This window comes from Trachurus trachurus, assembly GCF_905171665.1.
Source record: "Trachurus trachurus genome assembly, chromosome: 6".
NCBI lineage: Eukaryota > Metazoa > Chordata > Actinopteri > Carangiformes > Carangidae > Trachurus > Trachurus trachurus.
Window position 1 is genome coordinate 19,819,144 of NC_139897.1, and position 26,735 is coordinate 19,845,878.

Below are 26,735 nucleotides of genomic sequence, written 5' to 3' on the forward strand. Positions count from 1 at the left end.
GTCCAACCACAATCCAGGATGCTGAAGCGCGTGTGTTGCTTGCAGGGTTGCCAGGTCGGAGGTTTTCCCGCGCAATTGGGCTACTTTATAAGTGTTACTGCGGGTAAACAAAATTATGTCCGCGGCATAGACTTGTAGGCTATCGGTCCGCGGGTTGACAGGGTTGCTGCTGCTTTGCGTGCATAGGGGCCGTTCAGACGTGAAAGAACATAATAGACACATTTGATATTATAATACTACATATTTGCAATTAAAGCAATGTTGTTGGACTTTAAAACAACATATATGGATTTTTATGGGCATATTTTGAGTTCCAATATTGGGCTGGTTTTGGGAGGCGTTTTTATTCCCGGTTGAGCTGGTTTGGGGGGTGAGTTTGAGTTGCTGTTTGGCCGATTTTTGCCTCACAGACCTGGCAACCTTGGTTGCTTTCGCGTGGGGGTTGAAGCGAAGACGCGTGAGCGACGCGACCAGCAAGAAGTCCGCTCAGCCCGAGGTAAGTCAGCTAAAACGGCTAAGTGAGCACAGGTATTTCGTCAATTTGGGGCATTTGTTCGCACATTAGTTGGTTAATCGTTGACGCTGCGAGCTATCACACTGATCCAACACACCGTGGGCGAAGTGTCTCCCCGACACTTTCCGAGCTTTTTATAAACCCGCGAGCTAACGGTAAGCTAGCAGCCGTAACGTTGACGGCCAGTTTTATCTAGCTGCATTAATCGATGTCAGTTCACGCTGTTGGCTTAGTCATTCATGCGGATAGGTCATTCCAGATATGTTACGCGACTGTAGGAGAGATTGATGGTATTAAGTGTCAATCTTCGCGTTTGCTTTTAGCTGAAGCATTGTTCACAGCACGTTGCCTCGTAGTTACTAGTTGGTAGCACGTCGCTAGCTCGCTGCTATCCCGGTTTATGTTAGCTGCTGTCAGATCTTTGGCACCGCCCATATTGGGTTTGTTATCTGTCCTCGCACGTTGGTAAGCTGGTGTTGACATGTAGATAGATGTGATATTGTTCACACTGTGGCTCGGCTTAACTGTCAGATTTTTTTGCAACAGCCAATTTTCAGTTTTTTTTAAAAATTGGGTAGCTGGTGCTAACTCTTGAGTGTCATAAGCTAGCCCAGCTGCCATTAGCATGTCAGTGCGTCATCGGCCTGCGCTTGCTCAACACCAGTGTGTTGCTGTTAATCACTTGGGAGGAAACTCAACTGGCGTGCCACTCACTCACTCACTTTAATTCACTTTTTATGGCTGGGACTTGTCTCAGCGAACCTTTTTGAAGTATGGTTTAACTTACAACTGATATTTGGATATTGATGAGAAGTACAAATAAACGAAAACCCCACGATTTGATGGTGGTGAAGTACACTCGACATTTAATGTGTTCCCCATTCACGTTGTAGGTAACTTCTCTGTCATGACCCATCATGTCTAATGTGACTAATCTGCCTTTTAACAGAGGAAGGAGTTGCCACTCAACAATGGACGCCAGTAAAGGTAAAGACAGTTGTATTTCAACTTAACATTGTGTGAGAAATCAACTAAGACTCAGTGTTTAACATTACTTGTCAAATGGTAATATTTACATCCATATAATTAACACAATAGAAAGACTAACTTGCTATGTTAAATATAGGCTAATCTAAAAAGATTAACGGTTATATCAACAAGTCTTGGCACAAACTCGACATTGTAATTGTTACATAACTAAACTTCATGTATGCACCATTGTATTGGATTGATTTGTTGCATCATTTACTGTAGGTTGAGAAACAAAATTGGATTTCTGTCAAATGCAGATGAAAGTGGCACAACTTACACAATCTGAAACAGTATTTTGTGTTACGAATCGATGATGTGAAAAGTACACCTGGTTCAATGTTTTTTGTCTGTTTGGCAGGTAAAGGGGATCAAGGGATGCAAAATCCAGGTGGGCAAATGGACAGACCTGTCAACTTCCACTTCTTGGAAAGGTAAGCGGAGATATTTCATATTGTGATTGTGCTATGGCAGAAGGAGGGTAAAAATGAGAAGATTGTCATGTTTACAACACACTAGGATTCACATTGGGACAACCTGTAACTTCCATATAATAAAAACAGGGTACTGTATTATCCAAGGTGGTGATTTTGGTGTATTGTGACCTTTACATCATTTGGTGATTTGTATGTGACCTTATTTGCAAGAGTTAATGTAGATACTAATCAGAATTAAATGTAACGTCACATGAACATATCCAACTTAAGTGAACTTCAATGAACTGCTCATATCAAATTGCACAAAACATTTTGTACATGTAAAACAGGTCTGCTGTCATGAATAGCTATAATTGATGCAGTTTACTCTACTGTGACAGTCAATATCGGTATTTTAAGTCAATGTAAAAAAAAAAAAAATATGACTAGTTCTCTTCTCATGTCTCCTCTTTCTTAGTATGCTTCCTAAAGCAGTGAAGAGGCGAGTGCATGCCTTGAAAAGGCTACAGGTGCAGTGTGCTAACATAGAGGCTAAGTTCTATGAGGAAGTCCATGAGCTTGAGAGGAAGTATGCTGCCCTCTACCAGCCACACTTTGACAAGGTACAGTTGGTAATGTGTTTATAACAGAACTTTTTCACAATGAGGCCTTATTGTTGTTTACAGAATTTTCTCTGCTCAGTAAAGTCCATGCAAACATTGTAAAAACTAGAAGAAGAAAAAAGATATTAACAAATACAATCGCTTATTTATTTATTAAAAGATAAGATATTTATGAATCACTTGTCACTCCCTGCACTAATGGGTCATGAAATCTGTCTCAGTGGTCTGACCTTTGGTCATTGAGGACACATCCTTGGTGCTAAATCAAAAACTGCTACAACGAGTAGTCAACTGTTCTTTTGTACGTTAAGGCTATTTCCAGAGCCAGTGACAAAAACCGAGCCATTCTTAGTCGCCTGAAGACTGACAGCTGTAATCCTGCTGCACCTGTTAGCAGTGTGTGTGTCTGTCCATCTAGCTCTCAAACGGTGTTGATTTCAGCATGCTAGCTGAAAATAATTCAGTCTTGTCAATTGAATGCCTGTTTGTCTGTCGATATTTCACACTGATGTTCCAAAGCCTCTTTCTAAAACGATTAACTTTGTCATACCATGTCTCTCTTTCAGAGACGAGACATTGTCACAGGAACAGTGGAACCCACAGATGAGGAGTGTGAGTGGCACAGTGATAGAGAGGAGGAAGAGGAGCTAGCTGTAAGTACAACTTTGTTTTGTTGGCCTATTGAACCTAATCGCTTTCTGTAACGCTGCTGCTTCTGGTTTGCCACAGCAGGAGGAATATTGATTTTTTCATGCAACACCATGCACAGCAATGTGGCAAAAACAAAAAAAAAGACATTTTGACAGCAAATCCTAGTAAAGAGAAAACATACACAAAATCTAGTTATAATGAGAATCAGTAGTCTCAATGAGACTTCTTGACAGCTTAACAAATCGAATTGTTTATATAGTTTTTTGTTTTTGTTTTTGCAGGAGGAAGTAAAGGAAAAAGCTGCAATTGAAGATGCAAAGAAAGAGGAAGCCACGCCAGAGGAAGACCCAAAAGGGATTCCTGAGTTCTGGCTCACCATATTCAAGAGTGTGGACATGCTCAGCGACATGCTACAGGTATATCAGTCAGCGATGCAGCCGTCACTCGTGCATTGTAGATATTTCTCTTTTTTTTATGTCCTAAATCTCTGCCTTGTCTTTTAATCTCCCAACAGGAGCATGATGAGCCCATCTTAAAACACCTGAAAGATATTCAAGTCAAGTTTTCTGAGCCAGGCCAGCCGATGGTTAGTATCTTTTGACCCTTTTCCACTACACAGTTACAGCTCGACTCGGCTCGACTCAGTTTAGGTGCTTTTCCATTACAGCTGAGTTCTTCATAGTTCCTCCTCAACGTGGGCGTAGTCGTCATATCACGGCGGCTACGGTCACGTCGTCTCGCTCTCTTTTTTTGATCCTCTCGTCAGCTCCAAACTCACTCGTCTGCACCTCGATTACAGACCACGGTGTGGTTTTCTACACAGCAGCCATTTAAAAGAATAACAGTCTCAGTACAGATCAGTAGGAGCTGCTGTCGGTGTGTTTTGTTTCTTTCATTGTCGACACTCTGGCCAATCAGTGGAAGGCAGTCGGCTGACGTCACGTTTTAGTATCGCCTCGGCTTGCTTGGAACCTGGGCTGAGGCGTTACCAAAAAAGTACCAGGTGCTAGGGGCTAGTGGCTAGTGGAAAAGCAAAAAGAAACGAGTCGAGCCGAGTCGTGCTAGTGGAAAAGGGCCATTTGTTGTCCCAGTATGAATCAGTATCATTGCAAACTATAACTAGTTTGGGAAAAATCTGTGAAATTATCTACATTGTTTTTCTCTCTCAGAGTTTCACATTAGAGTTCCACTTTGAGCCCAATGGTTACTTCAACAATGCAGTCCTCACTAAAGTCTACAAGATGAAGTCAGAGCCTGATGCCTCAGACCCATTCTCATTTGAGGGGCCAGAGATCATCGACTGTGAAGGGTGAGAGCCAGAGCACACAACATGCGTGTTAAACTGTGGCTTGGGCGTTCATGGTGTTAACTTGTCAAGTCAATGGGATGGATTTTCTGTGGTTTATAAAACATTTCTGTTCACTCTTTCTGTATCTACATCCCACATATCAGCCTCCTCTTGGCACCTGTTCTAGCTTTTACCCTTGTGCGTCCTTACTTTCTGCAGCCTCTCACTTCTTTCCACACCTCCTCTCTCTAGCTGTCAGATAGATTGGCACAAGGGGAAGGATGTGACGGTGAAAACTATTAAGAAGAAGCAGAAGCATAAAGGCCGTGGCACTGTGCGCACTGTTACCAAACAGGTTCCTAATGACTCTTTCTTCAACTTCTTTAATCCTGTCAAAGGTGAGAACACTCATAATGCCGATACATTTAATGAACGCACACAAAGAGTAGTGGATTTCTCTGAAGGTCGAAATGTCACTTTTAAAGCATGTGCATGTTTCTCACAAACAAGTAACAATTTAGATTCAAAGCTTTGCTCTGTTATCTGTTAGCCACATGCAAATTCACCTGCCGGACAGTCAGCATGTCTTTGTTAATCTGCAGGCAGTGTGGAAAGACTTGCTGGTCATGTGGTTCATGTGCATTGAACTGAATACAGCAGCAGGTGGCGCCAGACTCCTTCACACTTCCTACATACTGCAGAATGACTGCATAATGTGACAGAGTAGGCAACATGTCTGTGGCTCGCAGTGGTTGGACTTTGAACATGAAGCTGTGTTCACTCAACTTTGAAACCTTTACATCTACTTAGGTTTTACGATTAGTTTCCATCTCGGTGGGTTACTTTTTTGTGTGTGTGTTGCTAAACAGTCGGTGAATAACTGGAAAAAGTGATTGACCAAATCAGGACGAGGTAAAACTGAAGAAGAGGAACAGTGGAGGAAATGCTAACGTTGGGTTTAAAAGACTGCATTGAAGAAACTGTTTCTTGCTAACACTAAGCAGTTAACATGAACACAACTTTTCATATCTACATGGGTTTTTTTTGTCATCGATCCTATCTCCCCAATCAGGATGTAAGAGGAACTATTGTGAGAATATGTTTGTGAATCATCTAAACACAACATTAATTTAATTGACTAAACATCCATCACAAGAAGTCATTAATCAAATGTGTTAGTTGGTATTCATTTGATGTGGCTTTGTGAAGTCAGTCGATGCTTTGACTTTGTTTAAAAGTTGTTCCCATTTTAAGAAAGATTATTAAAAAATTGCATAGAAAACTAGTGTTGTACTGGATAATTACATTCTGCAATACAATTTAAGTGTTATCTATCTGTATGAAAATGTGGAATTGGAAAGCAAACAAAAGTGTGAATCACTTGACCAGATAAATGAAGATGTGTAGGGTAATGCAAGCAAAATAAAGACCTGTCGGGGCAAGATTTTGCTGTTATTCAGGAGAGCATGAGTCATTCAGTCTGTTTTTTAAATTGATGGTAATGATGGTACTGTAGAGGCCCTGCACAGTGAAATTATGATGATGTGAGCACAGACATTTAGAAGTGTAACAGCAGTTGAAATACAATGGCGTTGACAGGGTTGGAAGGATGGGTGACTTCACCCTTAGTCAGTTTAATGATAGGCTGGTGGAGCAGAGCTATTTGCTAACAGCCTGCCACAGCATCTGTGACCTCATGTATAACAAGTCTAACCATAAATGGACTGAGTTGTTGTTTGAGTTAGAGCTAATGCAAAAGCTGTCCAAATTATAACATGTGGCAGTTGACTTAACTGGTGTTTTAAAAAAACGAACTCGCCAATTATAATTCATTTTTTCCCCACTATAGGTAACTCCTTAAAATGTCCTATAAACCAATTTGATCACATCCTCATTGGTTAAATTGTCTGTACTTTCCCTTTCAGCTTCACCAGATGGAGAAATGGTGAGTAAAATGTAGAGCATTCTTCATAAAATCATCACCGATTTTATTGCTTCCTCTTTTACCATCAACATATTGGCTTTGTAGTTGTGTGTGTGTTTTTTTATGAAGTGTGTTTGTTTTATAGGACGAAGACTCTGAGTTCACTCTAGCCACAGACTTTGAGATTGGTCATTTCTTCCGTGAGAGAATAGTTCCCAGAGCAGTGCTGTATTTCACTGGAGAGGCCCTTGAAGATGACGAGAGCGTGAGTGTTTTGTTCCCCCTCTGACATGACAACAGAAAAACTTTGTTACTCTTGTAACAACATGGAAAAGCGACGCGTTTGAGGGTTTATAAGCCAAACTAGTCGATGCTCTTTATGTTTATTTTAACTCTTGATCTTTATTGTTTTTCCTGCAGTTTGAAGAGGAGGAGCTGGAAGAGGGAGACGAGGAGGTTGGTAATACTTAGTAATACCACTGTCACTCTGAAATACCAGACATCTGGTCACCACTGACTATATCAGTCCCTCCAACTTATGTTTTTGTAGCGATGGTTGTTTTATCTTACAGTTGGCTTGTTTTTGTGTCTCAGGAGCAAGATGATGAAGCTGATGATGACGATGATGAGGGAGACTTCGATCCCAAGGTCAGTATAATGTTTAATTTGTATGTCAGGACATTTTCTTCATATATAAAACCACAAAGCAAATAACATCACTTAATTAATTTAAGTTATTTAATTATTTTCATGTTAAATGAGCACTTATGGCACTTATTGGTTGTTCCCCCTCCCCTCCATTTCCCCTGTACCAAAGTCACACTGACCGTCCAGCAGTATTCATGAGGCACTCACACCCAAATTTCAACCCCCACCATGATCAACTAACTTTATCCTAAATAAATCTGAGATGTATCATGAATTTAACTCAAATTACACAATATAATATAGGTTAAGTTTCTTTCACTACAAAATGTTATGTAATAACAGCCAAAGAGAGAGTGCTTTATTTTGTTCAGTTGCAGTTAAATTGAAATAACTATGGTCCATTATGAGCTATTCCAGTCTGATAGTGAGTAATTGTGCATCACATGTCCTGTAAGCAGTTTTTTTAAGGGGTGAACAACAATACCGTTGTGTCTGAGAACGAGTTTCCTCAGTAGCGTGTTGTGTTGAGTTTTTCCTCTCGTGGTACCTGCTGTCCGCTTATCAGTTATTCATTTTGCCTCAGGAATCCAGGGCGCTAATTCACCAGCTTCATCAATGTTTCACTATGCTCACTATGCCATTTCTCAATGTGACAATTAAACTTGTGCATATTGTTGTCTCTCCCTCCCCTGGATTCCCCTCCATTACAGGCATAATCAATCATTCTCATCCCATGCATTTCTAGGTAAGGGAGAAATAAGGAAGGCGTCCCACATACATTTGTACACTGTCCTCATCTATTTGGCTGTTGTTATTCTGGCTGCCTTTCTCTTTCACTACATCCTCCGTTCTCCTGGTAGTCCAAGGTGTTTAGGATCTCTAACTCACAGCTTGAGTAGATACAGCTTCTGTTCTTCCTGTCCTGTTTTTGCTCTTTCAATCAGTTTGTTTTTCCTACTGTAGTCCCATCCAAGGTTTTCTAACATTGTTCCCTTTTGCTGTACCAAACCAGGTGCATTCACTCTGTAGCGTCTGCTGTCTTCTTAGCTTCCTCTCCTTGATAGCTCATGCCCAGTGGCTTCATTACCACCATGTTTGCATATTTTTTTTAAATCTGTTTTTTTTCTCGCTCTTTGCTCCCCACAGAAAGAACAGCCCCAGCCTGCCGAATGCAAACAGCAGTAACCGTGGTGATCAGGGGAGCTGGAGACCTGCTGCCAGTCAATCCAGATCTTAGCCAATCAGCAAGTCCTCCTACTCTTTACAGGCTCTGCCCTTTTATGAACTCTCACCTGAACGCAATAGAACGCAAACCAAACTGCGTTTTTACTATGTGCATGACTTCTTTTTCTTTTGTCTTGCGCCCATCTCACCCCTTTATTATTTGGCTTCATTCAAACCTAAAGTGGAAAGTGACTTGACGTAGATTGAAATAACATGGCACCACATAGGGTCAGTCTTTTTCTTCCTTGGTAAAGTGGAGTAGGTTTCTACTGCCAGAAAAGTCAGAACATCATCTATTAAAAGAAAAATGATAGGAAAGCAATGGATCCCAACTTTAGTTTCATGGAAATAAATCAGTTACTCAGGGTTTTTTAATGCCAACAAGAGAAGTGATAGTTAACCAGGAAACTGCTGAACAAGTTTGACTTAATCTTTCACTGGGGTTGCTGAAGGGTTTTTGTTTTGTTATGGTGTTTTTTTTTTTTTAAGAGACATACAATGTATCATTTTGAATTTAATTTACATTTTTTTTAAATGTTCATTGTCATGTCATTGGACTATTTATTCTGGTGTCATGCAGCTGTATGAAGTGGTGCATTTTCAGATCTCTTTAAGGCACAGCCACAGTATATAAGGCCCCCTCTGATTGGCTCAAACATTATTTGGGCATAGCAGGTTAACAAAAACATGAAAACTGCCAAGTTGTGTTTTTTTCTTCTTTTTTTTATAATTATTATTATTATTGTATCAAAATGCATTTGAAACATTGAGGAATTTTGTTCTCCACTAATACTGCTCACTTTTGCCAAGCTGTACTGGGTTAAACAAGCATTTAAACTGAGCACTTGGGTAGACGCGTAACACTAATTAAGATCATGTGACAGATGTGTGGTTATACCTCAGATGTAACCTCATTATTATTCTTCCCTGTTTCCTCATCACCTGTGAGATGCTCTTTTAATTTGTGTTACAAAGAACAAAGAATGAAATTAAGACGAGGGTTACCCATCGTCAATAGTCATATACAGCCTGATAAATGAAATGAGCAGACACACTGGCTGACGCTCCACCTCTTTCTGTGTATAAGAGATCTCTACTGGTATGTATTTAGTTCCTAATGAATTCATTTAACAGTGGGACAGGGTGCAGGATGTTTGGAATAAATGAAAATTTTGTTGCCAAGAAGCCAAAATGAAAGACAAAAACATACCGTCCTCTTTAATGAATTTGTCTGCCAATTGTCATTAACACAATGTAATCTAATTCAGCATTTAAAGTTGTTTAAGAATATATAAATATTTCTGTTATTGTCTAATGATTCTGTAGAATGTCTGGAAAACAAATGGAAGAGGTTGCCAATGTATTTTATATACTGCTTTTGGATTTCGGCCGTTCGGTTGGACCCCTCTGCCTGGTGGCTAGTCATCGATAGCAGCGACAGCGAAATAATAACCCACCCTTTCTCTGTTTTTAAAAAGAACGATTGTAGATCTTGTTGGACAGATCTCTCAGAGCCACGGTCGACATCAAATCTACCACATTGGACCGTGTGCTAGCAATGGCCTTAACTGGTTCTTATTCACAATTTGTTACTTGCGCAATATTTCTTTTCAATTTGTACAGAGTTAGTTAAAATATTCTATTAAAGTTGTGTGACATGGAGCTGTCTCTGCTGTCTTCTTTGTCCCTGGTTTTATGTTTGTGTCCCACTTGGTGTAAAACAGTTGTACCCTACCCAAACACTGAGTTTCTCTTTTTGAAAATTAAAAAAAAAAGCAAACATTTGATTTAAGTACTACATTATTCATCCGTCCCGTCGCATAAATGTCAGATTCATCATGTGTGGTATTTTAAAACCCTGATAAATAGGAGGGGGGCTGTGAAAATAATGGAGTGAAGTTCTCGTAAAACTGTCATTGACCTTTAGGTAGTTTTAACAACAGGTACAACACAATGGCTCCATTTGATTCAAGTGCAAGACCTTGACACTGAAACAGCAAAATGTAATGTTATCGTCTTTATTTTTACAATTTACCCCTGTACTTTTCCTGCTGGGACATTTCAACGTGTCTGTAAGGCCGACTCAGCACGGCACGTAGCGGACTATACCAAACCGACCGGCTCATGACATTTCTAATATTGCTGTCAAGAAAGAGACTGTGCACCACGGGTCAATGCACACGCTGTTGACAGCACAATGTGACAGGACACTGAAAAGTCCCACACGCTGACTTTTACTCTCATGGGCATCAGGTGATGATTTGCAAATAATTGGCAAGAGCTTAGAGCAAAGCCAGCAGTCACAGCCTCAGCATGCTGACCTGAGAGCCCGAAGACCTTCTGCCTCACCAGCAACATGGTGACTTGTGACAGCGAGCGGGTTGGTATCCAGGCCGGAGGAATTTCCTCATGGTCGGCCCAACAGGCAAGGCGACCAGAATGTCTGGAATCCTGTCATCTAGATAAAGGAAACATGCATGCTCCTCTGTGAGACCCTTGTAATGCATTGTGGGAGATTGCGTCTTGAGTGCGCTGAAGTTTTTTGAAGGAGGATGGCGACACTTGTGTCCTAGCAACTCAAGTTTTTTTTTGGTCAAGTGTTGAAAGACAGGTGCTTTCTTATCCTGTCACCTTGTCCGGCAACACTCGCATCCGTGTGTGTGTGTGTGTGTGTTGACTTCTGTCTTCATGGGAACAGAGGTGACAGCGGGACAATGTGAGAAAACACAAGTCTGGGTTTAATCAAGATCAAGTTGCAGCCTAGGTCACTATCAACACCATTTCAATCTAACTGTTTGTATTATTAATAGAAGTACCAGAACAAAATGTACAAGGAGTTGTGATGTTTGGAGGAAACGAGTCGGCAGCAGTGAATTCTGATCCTTCTGTCCCACACAGACAAACCACAGACTGAAATCTCTCCAGTCTCTTTCTGTAATTTTGGGGATTTTGCCCTACAGACTTGTGAACAAGACCTTATTCATGCTGTGGCTGCTGTGCGGGGGGTTTGAGAATTGCCTCACTGTAACAAGGAGCCTGATTGTGTCTGAACACTCATTTCTGTGCCTTTTAGTAGCAGGGCCTGGGAAATGGAACTGTACTACTCACACTTGCTTTTGGTTTGCACTTAAAATTGAAATCTAAAGTGTCATGTTTTGCCTATGTCAACCAATTACACACATATTCAGATCAATACTTCAGCTTTTACACAGGTGGATTTGGACGCTTTATCCCATTCTTCCATCCCAGATCCTCTCAAGCTCCATCTGATTGGATGGAAAGCATCTGTAAACTGCCATCTTCAGGTTTCTCTGAAGAGGTTTGGACTTTTGTTCAAGCCCAGTCAGAGACATGTCAAAAAACGCATGCATGTCTGTGAATGGCCATGCTGAATTAAAGGCTTTTTACTTTTCAACCTCGAGAGTGCCTCGGTTTTTGCAACCACCTCAGAGACATGTTTGAGTCCCATTCCAGTGATTGTGTTACCTGTATGCTTCGGGTCTTCGTCATGCTGAAAGGACATTTTAAGTCTGGAGTAGGTTTTCTTCAAGGATCAGTGTCCTTATCCCTGCCCACATATAAATGTCACCACCAGGTTTCACCATAGTGATGGTATTAGCCAGGGCGATGAGCAGTGCCTGGTGTTCTGTCCTGAGGCGTTCAATTTTTTGTCTCATTGAACCTGATAAGAGCACCTGTCCTCGACATTCAGAGAGTGAGACACTGACTCATAACTTATATCAACTCCTGTTGAAAGGCGAAGAGGGAGAATGAAAAGAGAGATTCATCCCCTGTGCTCTCTTTGACCTCCTCTGCACACTCCTCCTCTCTCAGCTGTTTGATGTTTTGACAAGTGTGTACATGTATAGGAGGAGAGGACAAAGAGGATTTTTAACTATATCAAAAACACATATAAGAAATCTGTTAGGAGATGATTTTATGCTGTGCACATGTTCGGAGCAGCAAAACAAAGGAAAGTATTCAGAGTGCTGGGATTATCCCTAAATGACGCCGTCCACCATCGTCTCATCCTTGTCCAGCAGAAGTGTAAAGGGCACAGTCTTCTTCCGACCTTCCTCCCAAACGCAGCTGCACCCACCCAACCCACTCTTGGCCCTAAGGTGCTTTTGGCAGCTCTTCTACGGGAGCATAAATATGAGTGTGTGTTTTTGAGCGAGTTTGTCTGTGTGGGGTCTTTTGTATCGTCCTCTCCCGGTCGGAAGTGAAGTGAGCCAGATAGAGCTCCACAGAGAGAAAGGGAATAGAGTGGTGCTTTATGCTGCTGACGGCGGGTTGGTGCTCAGAACTGAATGAGCTGAACTGGCAGCGTGATAAAGAGCCCATTACCTCTTAGATCTGATAATGTTACTGGTGGCATTGACATAAGAACTCTCAGCTTTGCTCACACAAGACTTCAGACCCATTATGGGCATGTCTGCTTTAGAGACATTTTGATCTTTCTCCCTCTTTCTGTTGCTCCATGAAGTACAAACCTGAAGTTTCTCAGGTTCAGGTTGACATTTTTAGTTTTGTGTGAAATGCTTTGACAACTGTTGAATGCAGGACAAATATTGAAGTGTTCTAAGGATAAACTGAAGCAACTTATTGATGATCTAGGTCCATCAGAAGGTCTACATTTATTTTGAAAATAGTACACAGCGGTAGTTAGGCTTGGGCGGTATCCACATTTTGATACCGTCAAACTTCCTCCACATTTTACCACGGTATACGGTATTACCGTGACTAATTAAAAATGATGACGTAAGTGGCATTACCAAACATTGGCTTGTGTATTCACCATTCAGAAACTGAATACTAGGGCTAAACATTAGCAGACCAAAATCTCATTGGTTGATTGGTCGCAGGAAAAAAAAAAAAACATTTGGAGCCCTGTCTTGTCAAAATTAAGTCAAAATCAATATGACCGAACTGTATATGAAAGGCTATAGGGCTTTTATTTTGAAGGGCCAGATACAGGAACTCATGACACGCACTCGCTGTCAGTTTTTTTTTTTTTTTTTTACACGGCACGGCAGGTCCGGTCCCTTTTTTTTTTTTTTTCTTGTCAAGAGCGACTTTTTCCAAGTTTCTGGTTTGGAGACGTATCACTGGTGTTTTCAACGATTAGCGGGACCCGTCCCACAGGCTCACCGGCAGTCAGTCTCACAGTGTCACGGAGCAGAGACATGACAGTCCCCGCTGCAGTCAGAGTCGCGCACCGCTCCACGCCGCGGACCCCCCACCCCACCCCACCTGCCGCAGCTCAGTCACTCACGCTCATCTAGGCTACTGTGTTTATTGGTGAAATAACAGGCATAACGGTAAAACCTGACCAACTTTTTGAAACTAATCAAGTTAATAAACTGTGTGCAGAGCGATCTGGCTGTGTGATGTGTGTGTGTGAGTGAGAGTGACTATGAGGAACGTGTCCGACGGGGGAGTGGAGAGGGGGGGGGGGGGTTTAAAAGTAGGCTAAAACATATTAAACTAACTTAAAATTCAACCACACATAAGTGCTACTGGACATATAATTAATTTTAGACATTAAATTACTTTTATTTAATATTTAATCCTTATCTCCTGTATAAGTGCATTGCATTTTTTCATGACGGTATTGAAACTGATACCGTTGCTATTTTTAAATACCTGCAGTATACGGTATTACCGCAATACCGCCCAAGCCTAGTAGATGTTTAGTTTTGTTTGCGTAAGTTTTGCTAAATTGACACACTCATTCAGAACCCCAGTGGAAGTGTTCACAATTTTACGGCCATTTAATGCATGTTTGAATAAAAAAAACAACCCTGTTCAGTTAATCATTAGTGATCAGACCACTGTGATAAATGTTTGGTCGTTCCTCTGACTTGAGTTTTTGCAAATCTGATGCAGAGCAGAGTCTAAAATTGTATTTTTAAGTGAGCCAAGACCAAAGAAGACACAATTTGAGGGGAAATTAGGCTTGCCGTTCAAATAAAAAGCAAATATATGAATAAACACTCAAAGGGGCTGTTCTGTTGTCAGTACACCTGATGGCATCTGCTGCACATAAACAAGACCTCATGGGAAACTCATGTTTGAGAAAGAGCAGTGTCCTTGAAAGGAGCAGTGCACAATCTCTTCCAAGAGCGAGACCAAACATGGCTGTGACTAACACAGGGTTTCACAATAAACCTTTTCCATCGTCTCAGGCGAACCTGTCCCTTCCATATCCTTCGGGTCTCTGCAATCATCTTGTTCTGGAGTGTTTGACTGGTTTATGTGGGTGTCAGATGATGGAAATATGGATTTTGGCAGCTGTTGGCAATAACACAATCATGGGTTATTTCAGGAAAGATTCTATCCCAGCACACAGTCGACATGACTGGCATGTTTGTGGGAGGAGACACAGTACCTATCATAAGAAGAATGTATCAGGTTCTTGTAAAGAAGTATGTCAGTGCATTTTAAAGTGTTTAAAGAGTTATCGGGAAATTATGCGGTCATCTATTTCATTAAAGTTGTCAGCCTGGCACGCATTGTTCTTTTAAGTTTATCTATGTGTGCTTAAGATGTAACATTATAAACAATGGACACTATAACCAAGCTAATCTCATTTGCTTTACTGCATTATCATGTTGCTGCTCTGCCTGGTATGTGTGGGAAAGCAAGCTTCACGCCCAATTACAGCATAGCGACATGCAGCACACCTCTCTCCGGATTTATGAATGGATCAGTGAATGAACAGCGAACTAGGTGTGGTGTGTTTAACCTGAATCACGCTCATTGATTTCTGAGCACGGATGAAGCTGCCAGTCAGCCTGGACTACACGAACAGGTATTAGGTAACATAAAAGCAGGCGAAGAAAAAGAAGTCTTTTGCAAAGCTGGTTTAAGTATATGTCAGAATTGCCTGCTGCAGCGTGCCCTGCTTTATAAAATTCATGGGAGCATGAGGTAATAAAAGGTAATCATTATGAGAATGTAATGATGTGATTTTGATTGATGACTTCCAGTCAAATTTAGACTTGCTCAATCACTGCTGCTGCACAAATGAGCAAATATTCAGGGGAATTTCCGACTAATTCATCTTCTTGACATTCTCTCTGTTGGCTTTATCCAAATTATCTGACAAATCTTGTATACATTTTGTATACAGTAAGTGCACATTGTTACTGGATAAACTATCATTAAATTTAACATTTTCTGTGGCTCACAACACAACACAAGACCATCAAACCTAAAAGGCCCTGCTCCCATCACAGAGTAGTTTAGGCTCATCATGTAAGCTGCAGTGAAACTATGCAGCTGGCAAAGTGAACGCTACATTCCTGGTAAGGAGAAGGATCGCAGATCTGCATACCTGTCGCTCTTTGCAGAGTCAAATTTGGCAAGAATAACGTGTGAGTTTCTCAACGGAACTCGCTAGATCACATCTCATAACTCACATGGTTGGTGGTGCGTGTGAAGGAGCATGGTTATCGCAGACTACATAATCACACACCTTTGTGTTGAAGAGAGTGTGGGATACAATAATTCAGTGCAATCACAATTATTAATTTCAGTGCTCCCTGCGGCTCAAGTCTGAAAATACCTGCATATACTGAACTTAAGAAACATTTTGAGACGCTTTTGTTCTTCTCTACATTTTAGAGAGAAATGTTTTTTATCATCTTTATTCCATTACGTTGATCTGACAACTCTATGCAACGTTTTGCAGCTGCTCTGCACATTGAGTTCATTTTTGATACTTGATACAAAATACATGTTGCTGCTTTTACTTTTAAGTTAAGTGAAGTTTATTTTAAGTTTATTTATGTGTTTGTAAGTTAAAGGATCTTAATACTTATTCCACCTTGCTGAAATGTAACAGGAAAGCCGCTGATTGATTATGAAGAATGCGATAGGGCTTATTTATCTCCGTCATCGCACAGGGTTACCCAGTTCCTAAAACAGTGCAGAGTGTGTGACAGCAGTCATTTCTGTTTTCATTGTTCTCCAACGGTTCCTCTTGCAGCATTGTGATTGACCGTGCACGCTGCCCTCATCAGCCATTTGTTCTTTTTCCCACGCTGCTGAATGCCACAGACACACACACACACAGGGCTTATCAGAACAATGCCTCAAATAGCTCCGGAGTCTCATCACAAGGGCATGTCACCAAAGAGCAGAAGAGCTGAAGAGGGTGTGTGTGTATATGTGTGTGTGTGTGTGTGTGTTTGTATACATGTGTGTGTGTACGGGAGAGACAGGCTAAAGTCATAAATGTGTCACAGTATGCAGCTGTTACCTGCGGGCTCTGCTGTACTTGTCAACGGCCCATCACAGCCAGCTCATCCATACTGCTGCCCATTGTTAGACCGACTATGTATAGTTCACAGTCTGAGGGAGGCTTTCACCGGCTAACGCAGCGCACATTAACACCCACAGCATGAACACATTTACCTGCAAAAAAAAGAAAAAGAAAAAGCTGTTGAACATAATTTGTTTTCTTCCTGGTCTCAGTTTGTTGTTGAGGTGTTGTATTGCCTGTGTTGCTGTATTGCTTGGGCGGTCCATTTCTGTCTTCTGTGGTCCCTGTATGTTGTTTTTGTCAAGTACTTTGTAAACTGTTTAACTGTTTTTAAAGGTGCTATACAAATACATTTTTCTTATTATTTTTACTGTCTTGCAGAATATTTTCTTTCATCTCATTAATGGGCTTGGGCAAACATTTGTGCCCAGGACACTGCAGCCCATTACAACCACTGATTTCTGAGTGGTGTTAGAGTAATTGCTACTGTAGGTGTGGCAGTTTACAGAGTCCACACTTTTATCTACACTGGCCATGTCTCTCTTTCATCAGAGACGTTAAATCTTTATTACAGTCATTTAGACCGTAGATTAAATAAAAAGTAAATAATATAACGCTAAAAATAATCTGTCTATCATTTACAAATTCCCCTATAGAAATAGGCTTCCTTGGGTCAAACTGCACAATGTCATTTGCTGCAGCACGTTATTACATGTTCTGTGATCTGGTTATACATTGGCCTATATAACCCTGGATCTTGTATTTACATGAAGACAAAACATTTCCTGCAGGGTTCACTGAGCTGAGCTCCTTGTATTTTAGTCTCTTTTATATGCTGTGACTCACTTTAAACACTCTGCAGCTTCATGCCTCGACATGAATCCCAGTCTGTGAGTCTTTCTGGTCCTTCCACCTGCTGCCTTGTCACACCTTTGCGCCCGTGGCTGCGAAGCTCCATCACACTGAAATAAACAAAGTAAAAGGGAGAAGAAGACATGAAGCCCTTTTGACCCCTGTGGTAAGTTACTCAGAGTTTATCTGTTCATTTCTGTGATAAAGAAAAACCCTCCTCACTTGATGCTGCTGCTGACCTATTATCTCATTTCCTCTCCGAGGGTTTTGTTTTGTCTATGTGGAGACAGCGAGGGCCGGAGGGCACTGATATGAAGCCAGGGTTGTCACAACACACCTCCAGAAATCCATCACACAGTCTGATTCCCTCCAGAAATACATGTTCTTTCCCATACGCCTGAGAAACAAAGAAAACAGTGACACATTTGAGTTTTACTGCTGCTGTAATTGAGCAGTCTCACTGTGCGGTTTGGGATGTTTGGAGCGCTTCAGTTCAGCCACCACTGTCACTGTTTGCAGTATATTATGTGTGGGGGAGTTTACTAAAGGGAACCACAACCATCAATGTAAAGAAAACTGACTGTGCAGCCTGAATAATGTCTCATATTTATTCTGAGGTGTAACTCTGAGGTGATGTCTGCTTTTAAAGTAATACGTCAGGATGTGATTAATTCAACTCAAACCTAATTCTCAAGAAAAATACAGAATCATCCTTATGCATACACGGATAGAGACAATGATTTCAACTTGTGTAAACACACACACATGTGCAACCCTCCGACTCACACACCTGGCCCTCCTTTGGCAAGCACACGCCTCCAAAGTAAGGCGCTTCACCACATGCTGAGTCACTGCCTGGGCATGTCTCCGTGGCTCCACCACAGCACTCCTTCAGACAAAGACAAAACCCACATATGTCCATATGTACACACACACACACACTGCTAGGCAACGAAAAGAAAAGCCCCTAATACAAAGGGGGAAGGAGGTGAAGAGGCAGTGGTGCGCCTCCTCATTCAACAGAAGCTGGCACGCTGTTTGACTCATTACACACATGTGGTTTCCTTTTCTTTGAGATCAGAGGATTAAACAGGATGCTAGTGTCAGGACTGATGCAGGGGTTTACTCAGTAGACTGACTGACTGGCTGTCAAGCTGATTCACAGCGGCCTTCGCTGCCGCCCGTGTGTGTAAGATCACGGCGGTGTTGATGTGTGAAGTTTTATGGGTGGTCCCCTACTTACAGAGCACACGAGGTCACCCAGTAATTTGTGTAATTGCTGGAGAACTGGCGCATGTGTGTTGTTGAGGAGGATGGAAGTCGACGTTTCACTCCCTGAAGGTCTGTGAGGGGAGACTGATAGAGAGGCAGACAGGAGAGCCTGAAGTGGGTGCTTGACGCATGCGTGATGTGCGTATCTGAACCAGACAACAGGGGTCAGGATGGTTGATTGTGTCAGGACAGGACCGGATAAACTGCGGGGAGGAAGACTCAATAACATCTGGCTTCTTACCACAGCTTCCTACTGATTCACTCACACTCCAGGAGCTCGGCTCGGAAACAGGCTGCTACTGTCAGTCTGAAATGAATAAGTCAGGCCAACGAGCACTCATTTGTGAATGTGAATGAGTTCAGGCAGGAAGTGACAGAGCTGAGGGTGATAAGAGAGCGGACACACCTGGACTGCTATATCTGAGTCATTCAACGTAGCTTTCATTTTTGGTCACGTCCACCTGCTGCATTATATGACACCTGGTCAAAATCCACACATTATCAGCTGACCTTTTCTGTTTATATCTTTCCCTCATCCTTTAAGCTTGGACTTATCCTCGGAGTCAAAACTGTCCCGAGGCTTATTTTTTCTTGTAGTTTGAAGAAAACAGATAATTTGATAGAAAATTGGTGTTATTACATGTCATGGTTGGTTGATTTCTCTCACAGGAAGTTTTATTTTCTTGAAAATTGCCAATGGGGAAAATGATTGCATGTATTACTTCAGTCCCTCATCCACATAAATTACTGATTTAATTGAATACAAAGTAGTTGTAAGTAGACCCTGTGCTCATTCGGTCAGATAGGAGTGGTCCTAGTTTTAAGATCTTTGTGTAAACTAAAAATAAGAACATTAAATTTTAAAAGCAGCATGGAGATGGATTTTCAACCTGAGAATGATTCATACAGTCTGACTACCTGTGCTCTCCAGTCCCTTTCTCTTTTTGCTGCTACTGACGTACACACCAATGAACCTCGTGCTCACTGAATGGAAACTGCAGCCTGTGGGCTGTTTGGGTGCGTTTCAGTGGCTTGACATCCACAGACAGGAATAGCAGAGTTTATGTAAAACACCACTGATGTGATGCATGTTTAGTCTGAAAGGTTAACTTTTAAAAAGAATCACCAGAGAGCTGGGTGGCACGGGTGGGGGTTGTAAAGGGAATGAATTACCCGGCGTGTGGGGAAATAAAAACAGTGATTTCGTGTTAAAATCCCTCAGAGATGATTGTTGATTGTATTTGTTTACAGGGAGAGGGTGACTTTTACGCACGACCTCAGCTGTGTGCACTGCGCGCATCTGGCAATTAAGGATATTAGACTGAATCACTTGCTGCAGAGTGGGCAAATATTTGGACTAATCTCCGCAGTAGGATGTGGATTACTAATTAACATGTTGGCAGTGTAATTAGGTCCACGTTAGGACTTCCTCTGTCCTCGCCCCCTCCTGCGCCGCAGCTTCCGCCCACACAGCCTTGAATTACTCCACTGGCAACTGTTGATGCATTCCCAAACCATATGACGTCAAGTGGGAAGGGCTCCGACCAGAGTCGACTATAAAAAAGTGCTCCGGCACCTCGGTTCATTCACAACTGCACTCTGGATTATCAAAAACGCGTGTAGAGAAGCGCCTTCCTCGGGCTCCTCGGACGGCACAGCAGGGGTCTCACAAACCTGCCCGGCGTTAAAAAATGAAAATGTCAGCGGCGGAGATCAGCCAGATCCTCAAAGAGGGAGAGCTGGAGAAGAGGAGCGACAACCTGCTCCAATTCTGGAAGAGGAAGACGTGCGTCCTGACCACGGACAGCCTCAACATTTACGCGGACACGCAGAAGCGCACCAAGGGCAAGGAGCTCAAGCTGCAGTCTATCAAGAAGGTGGACTGCGTGGAGCGCACCGGCAAGTTCGTCTATTTCACCATCGTAACCACAGACAATAAGGAGATCGATTTCCGGTGCTCGGGGGAGGAGAACTGCTGGAATGCGGTGATCACGATGGCCCTGATCGATTACCAGAACAGAAAGGCCATCCAGGACTTTAAAACGCGGCAGGACAATGAGAGCGCGTCGCCCGGACAGCAGGAGAGGCGCATGGCGAGAGCGCCCTGAGCCGGTACTCATGGCACTTAACCACTCCTAATATGGTGAGCGACGCACCGTGTCATATAGCAAGCTGACATGATATATGATTATAAATGAGTAAAAATAAACAGTGACTTCATCTAAACACGGTGGCAGAATCTTGAAACTAATGACATGTGCTTTCCCTCCCCCCCTGTCTCCCTCCAGAGTCAATGTGGACCATAAAGAAATACTAAGCGGACCAAAAAGGAAGACAGACGAGGTCATCCGGTCCAGAGATGAAGGATTGTTCAGGACTGAGCTCTCGGAGACACGGGACAACTGATCGAAACCGACAGACGGAGAGATTTTTAGAAGCTCCACACACAAAGGACTGAACCCTTGAATTGTCAAAACTATTTCAAGTTTGCTCTCCTGGGAGGAATGACTCCTAAAACCATGATGTTAATTTATTTGTTTCCAGTGTGTTACTGGCAAACAGCTTGTGTTGTTTAAATTATTTACTATCACTGTGTGTTCAGTGTGTCACTGTATTTATTTGAATAAATATTCTTGCATTTTTGACATAAATCCTTGCTGTCATCTACTTTTATTATACTGAAAGTCTGTCAGTAACTGATGACATGATTACAGAGTCAGTAACAGTATATTTGACAGTCAGGGACCGTTTCCGACCAAAGTATTTCTGAGTAAATGCCAGACATGCAGAAGTAAAAAGGGAGTGGAGGACAGGAAAGTCCCCTTCCTGTCTGCTGTCAGGTGGAATGTCACACTGAGTGAGTGGAGGCTTCAAGGCTTGAGTCATAACTGATAAGGGAGCAGTTTTAGTCCCCAGCACGGGACACTTGAAAGGTTCAGTGTTGCCTTTGAACGCACATTAACTGCCTCTGAGGTGTGGTAGGTGTATAGTAGGACATACGTGGCAAGAAATTGAATGGGGAATAAGCTACTTGTGTGTTGTTACCTGTGGTGTGTGTGTGTGTGTGTGTGAGTGTTTCTGTGTGTGGTTTTAAATTATACTTAAGCGGCTTTCTAACAGGTGGTCAGATGACAAATCCTTTCTGAAGGCTGTTTATCAGCCGCTTCGGTTCTTTTCAAGGCAGCGAAAAACACACAGGAAGTTCGCTTTACTGCCCCGCTATCATAAAATAAGGGCTGTGTCAGTGGATATAATGTGACAATGTGGGCACACACCCATGTAATTACTGCTGTAAAAGAGTGAGTGAGCAAGGCTTTAGTCATATTCCAGAAACCAAGGTCAAAAAATGTAGGTAAAAAAAATTTATGTGAAACAAATATTTGCTATACTACTGTCATAAAATTATGAGATATTGGTTTTACAACAGTGTTTTGTAGATTCACTTAAAATAGACACACTTGTAAACTTGGGGGAGGTTATGTTTATCCATTCATAGATCTAAGCACTTCATTTAACATTAAGCTGCCGTGATCATCATGATAAAATGCTTAAGTACAAGTAGACTGTATTTCAAAGTGCTTTAGAGGTGCTCATACAATACAATAGGAGTTTGAGCGACAGCATTTGGAGCTAAAACAAAACAAAACAAAAAACCTTGTCGGCTCTGCCTTGAGCCCTCCTCCACATAAATACCTCCGGCTGTGGATCTTACAGAGTGGAAGTGTGTTACGAGCACAAATGCCCGAAGGTCAGAGGTGACAGAAAGCTGAATCTCCGGCCAGCAGTAATGAAGTGTGTAGCAAAGGCGCACGCCTCGCCCCCCTCGCCTCCCCGTCCCGTCCCGCGCCTGTGTGCAGCTTTGAAGTGGGATCACACTACAATGAATGCATCAAAGGGTCAGACTGATCTAAGGAGTATTACCGGAGCGGATAGGCCTCCTTTCTAAAAATATTCCTTCACAAATTGGCACCACTTTAATCTCACACATACATTCACCTTTGGTCCCTGAGCTACAGTTCACAAAAGGGTTCTTGTCAACACAAGAAGTTTTTTTTTAGACAAAACATCCTGTTTGTCCTTTTTTGAGGTAAAAATTTCTTTTTCAAGCCACTCCCGAAATACCCCCAAAAGAACCTCCAGCAGAAGTTTCAATGGTTGATAGCCAACATCGTAATGTACTCTACATCTGGCCACAGGATGTGAAACCGTCTTCCTGCACTCACACTTGCAAGGAGAACATACAGACTGTGTCTTCCTCTCTGATCTCAGGCAGTATAAACATCCTCTGACGCAGCACTGACATACTTAGGCCATACTTGTAGCCTTGGCGTCAGCGCTCGCTCCATAGGCCGTCATTATGTGGATGGCATAGCTGCGCAACACTGAGTTCATTGTTTCATTCTCAAGGAAAAGATAAATGCAATAAATGGAGACGATGTAAGAGTGTGCGAGGCCGTGACCTGTGTACACATCCTCAGCTTTTAAACCGAGAAGGACAAAAACTAGTGATTCGCAGGCGTTTGTTGTAAACACGAAGATGCGGCACTAACAAGACGAGCAAGCTGCTGTGTGTGTGTGTGTGTGTGTGTGTGTGTGTGTGTGTGTGTGGAGCAACAGCTGAGCAGGGTGTTGTGAGGTGAAGTTTGGTGGCCAGAAGGAACATGTCTCGCTACATTTCATCATCTGCTGCACTCCCACACACTCTTCTCAAGTCCACAGCAGCACAACATCTCAAGACATTAATCCATATTGACATGCAGATGGAAGTCTTTGATACTGTTCTTCTACAGAAGTTGTTTGCCTCAACATGAAGAAGGGTTCAGGCCATTAGAGCACTGTGTGGGCTAGAATGGAAATTTGACAAAATGTGATGCAATTGCAGGCTTGTAAAGGTGAAGCATCAAAACATAATGTTTATTATTCAATTCCCTTCCCTTTCACACGCGTGCAGGGCCACAGCTAAAACTGAGTGCTCACATTCTCAGCTCTGGGTTGGAAAATGTTTGGGTTTTATCCACCCCAGGAGGAGTTCACATTACACAGTTACAGTTTTGTGGGTTTAAAAGGTTAACTCTCACGTTTTAAACACAGTACTTATAAAACAGATTTTGTTTTTCCAGCATCAAGGTTGATTTAATTGAGGCTAAAATGCGAAATTAGTTTTTAAAAAAACTAAGAAATGTTTGTAATATTCAGTCCAAAACGTCTTCAAAGAGTGGGAGCAGTGTGGGAAGGATTTGATATTTAGCACCTCGGTTCTTCCAAAAATCCTGGCTCCATCCTAGATCATTAGGATCAAAGGCCCATCAACAGCCTGTCGGAGCTTTCAACTACTTCTCATCAGCCTCCTTGACTACTCTCATAGTCTTGTTATTGTGTGACTTCAGTTACACTCAGCTCACAGGACGTCACGGCACCTGTGCCAACTCCATTTGTTGAGCAAAGTCATTAAATGTGGTTGAAAGGTCTGAGAAGAGTGCGCTCGGATTATTTTGTGGAAAGCGAAAGATACTAAACAAAGATAAGAAGTGACTGTGTCATGTTTTTAACATAAAGTCTTCCCGACAGCGTGGCCTCACCGAGAGCTTAATGATGTTACAACCACTTCACAAGGCGTAACTTACTGGTTTACTATGCGTCATGACTCAGTGCAGCTCCCCACGCCGAACGAGGGTATCGCGCTGCTTCCTGTAAATCTGTTGGAACCTCTATTCCAATCTGACGCCAGTGGGACACAACGCTAGTGCTTCATGTAAATAAAAACGCTCTAAAACCCAAACAGCAAAGACCACCGGGATTAGGCAAGACCTTGTGGGAGTTTGATTACTAACAACCTCTCGGACTTGCGTCTAATTATTGTGTATCATGACATGACGGCTTATAGTTATTGTTCTCTGATAAATTTGAAACATTATAGCCTTCTGAAAATAATAGCAGGGGAGTAGTATGTCATTTGTTTTCTTAGACCCAAGGAATGGATTATCTCACTTCAGTGCTATTCACAGGCTCATTTCACTGAAAGAACCTCTGCAGGTATTTCACCTTGTGACGCATGGCTCAGGTGAGTGCATACCAGAGCAAATACTTGAGCATACACAGAGACAGACACACGCCCTTAGGTCATGGCGACGGCAATGTCAAGTCGCCAGGTCTCTATGGGAAAGTGAACTTTAGTGAGAATTTAAACTGGATTGAAAATGAAGAAATGTGAGTGTTTGACCCGAATCCAGCTCTCCATGGTTCACTGCTGTTTCCCATTTATCATTCCTTCATCCAAATAAAGGTCATCTGATTCCCTGATCTGGTATTCTGGATAAATTGGGCAAATTTCCCCTGCTCATCTTAACCACAAAGGCGTCATTCTCCTAATCGTCTGTAGCCATGACAGCCGTTTTTTGTTTTTATATTGGACATCCATTTCTGTCTGCTGAGTCACGGGGAAAGAACTCCCAAGATCTGCATCTTCAGCTCTCTCGGCCCACCCGCTGGCTGCGATGTTCACTGTCACAAACCTGTAACTTAAATAGGGTCACACGGGTTAGGGCACCACTCTGAATGTGGATTTGCAAGAAGCACTGCTATGTCACTGTTACTGAACCATTTCTAAACCCTTTCGTTGGAATTAAATCATGGGACTCAGAAGCATGTTTCAGAGATTACAACACCAAAACTTCCCAAGGGAGCGATGATTTATTCTTTTCTGTTTGTGAGACATTCCTAGTAGCAACCTAATAGCTCTCAATGTCCAGACCACATCCGCTACACCGTAAATATAGAAAAAAGCGCACAACAACAAGCAAACTATATGTAAGGTGATATTTCCCCATATTTAGACCCTATCTCTCGTTGGTGGCCTGTTTTTCACGCAGAATCTTATGAATGTAGCACCTCTCATATCTAAGACATGCGTGTGTATTGGATGTACAAAACCACACACTGGCTGTATATATACACACAAAGTGTCGGCAGGAGCTGCAGAGCTGAGCAGGGATCATGTTGCTTAAGACCCAGCTGTCCAGAGAGAAGCATCAGACAGAGAGAGGAGACGCTGTCAGGAATGTCTACAAGGCAGTGAGGGGGCGGACGGCTGACGACGACGACTGAGCTCCACCAACACTCCGAGGCTTGTCTAAGCAGGCAACGCAAAATTAGCATCAGACAGAAATGACTTAAAACTTTAGGCTTGAGTGGGACTTGAGTAAAAGAGAAACTCTGAAATACACTGCAAAAACTCAAAATCTTTCCAAGAATATTTGTCTTATTTCTTGTCAAAATGTCTCATTTCATTTCTAGTCAAAACTAATCTCTTTCCATTTTAAATAAGACTCATCACCTAAAAATTAACTTGTTTTTGGATAGTTTCCACTTGTTTCAAACTAATTTTCACTTGAAATAAGTAGAAAAATCTGCCAGTGAAAGGAAGTTTTTTGTGCTTGTAATAAGAAAGAAAAACTTGCTCCACTATCAGATTTTTCTACTTATTTCAAGTGAAAATAGGCTTGAAATAAGTCAAAAGTGTTTAAAAACAAGCTATTTTTTTTATGTATAACTATGTATATATAAATATGCTTATTTTAGGTATAATGAGATTTGTTTTGACTAGAAATGAGACAAATATTCTTGGTAAGATTTTGAGTTTTTGCAGTGTAGTATGACTTACTGATTATCTTACCAATAGTTGGGATGAAGAAATTGGAAATATGAATGCTTGTAAACTTTTACAGTGAAAAGTGAAAACTTTGACCTGATGATGGTATTAAAAGTCATTGGATGACAAACATCATTAACCGTCATCCTCTGGATACCACAAATATCTGTACAGTGTCATTGTCCAATAATTGATGAGATACGTCATTGCTGACTGAAGTGATGATCTGATTGTCCAGCTGGCATTGGCATACCCCAAGACACATAGCTAGCATGGCTAAAAAGTCAATAGGTGCATCTTTTCCCACACAAAATGCCTGTTCCACTTCATAGACAAAAAAAAACAAACAGTAATGGCAGTGTTCAGTCATTTTTCAG

General features: G+C 42.0%; 2 protein-coding genes across 3 annotated transcripts; both read left to right on the top strand.

The window, feature by feature from the left end:
• The first annotated feature begins 327 nt into the window (after positions 1-327).
• On the top strand, positions 328-8,706 carry nap1l4a (nucleosome assembly protein 1-like 4a). 2 transcript variants are annotated; one of them, XM_083974126.1, is made up of 15 exons: positions 328-496; positions 1,464-1,501; positions 1,905-1,977; positions 2,438-2,582; positions 3,149-3,235; positions 3,515-3,649; positions 3,748-3,819; positions 4,403-4,542; positions 4,774-4,919; positions 6,447-6,466; positions 6,591-6,710; positions 6,866-6,901; positions 7,040-7,093; positions 7,804-7,838; positions 8,240-8,706. In XM_083974126.1, the coding sequence occupies exons 2-14, from the start codon at positions 1,486-1,488 to the stop codon at positions 7,807-7,809; spliced, it is 1,050 nt and encodes a 349-aa protein (XP_083830252.1). In that variant the 5' UTR covers positions 328-496; positions 1,464-1,485; the 3' UTR covers positions 7,810-7,838; positions 8,240-8,706. The 2 variants fall into 2 exon arrangements, with proteins under 2 accessions (XP_083830252.1, XP_083830251.1); XM_083974125.1 differs by lacking the exon at positions 7,804-7,838 and having other exon boundaries at positions 329-496.
• Positions 8,707-20,313: 11,607 nt separating this feature from the next.
• Positions 20,314-21,275, top strand: phlda2 (pleckstrin homology-like domain, family A, member 2). Its single transcript, XM_083974534.1, has 2 exons — positions 20,314-20,853; positions 20,999-21,275. The coding sequence occupies exon 1, from the start codon at positions 20,402-20,404 to the stop codon at positions 20,816-20,818; it is 417 nt and encodes a 138-aa protein (XP_083830660.1). The 5' UTR covers positions 20,314-20,401; the 3' UTR covers positions 20,819-20,853; positions 20,999-21,275.
• The last annotated feature ends 5,460 nt before the right edge of the window (positions 21,276-26,735 follow it).

What these genes read in the sequence shown, in the direction of transcription:
- phlda2 (XM_083974534.1), top strand. Translation starts at nt 20,402, where the DNA reads ATGAAAATGTCAGCGGCGGAGATCAGCCAGATCCTCAAAGAGGGAGAG.
- nap1l4a (XM_083974125.1), top strand. An exon ending in AACTTCCACTTCTTGGAAAG is followed by an intron (nt 1,978 to 2,437) that starts GTAAGCGGAGAT and finishes CCTCTTTCTTAG; the next exon opens with TATGCTTCCTAAAGCAGTGA. An exon ending in CTTCTTTAATCCTGTCAAAG is followed by an intron (nt 4,920 to 6,446) that starts GTGAGAACACTC and finishes TTTCCCTTTCAG; the next exon opens with CTTCACCAGATGGAGAAATG.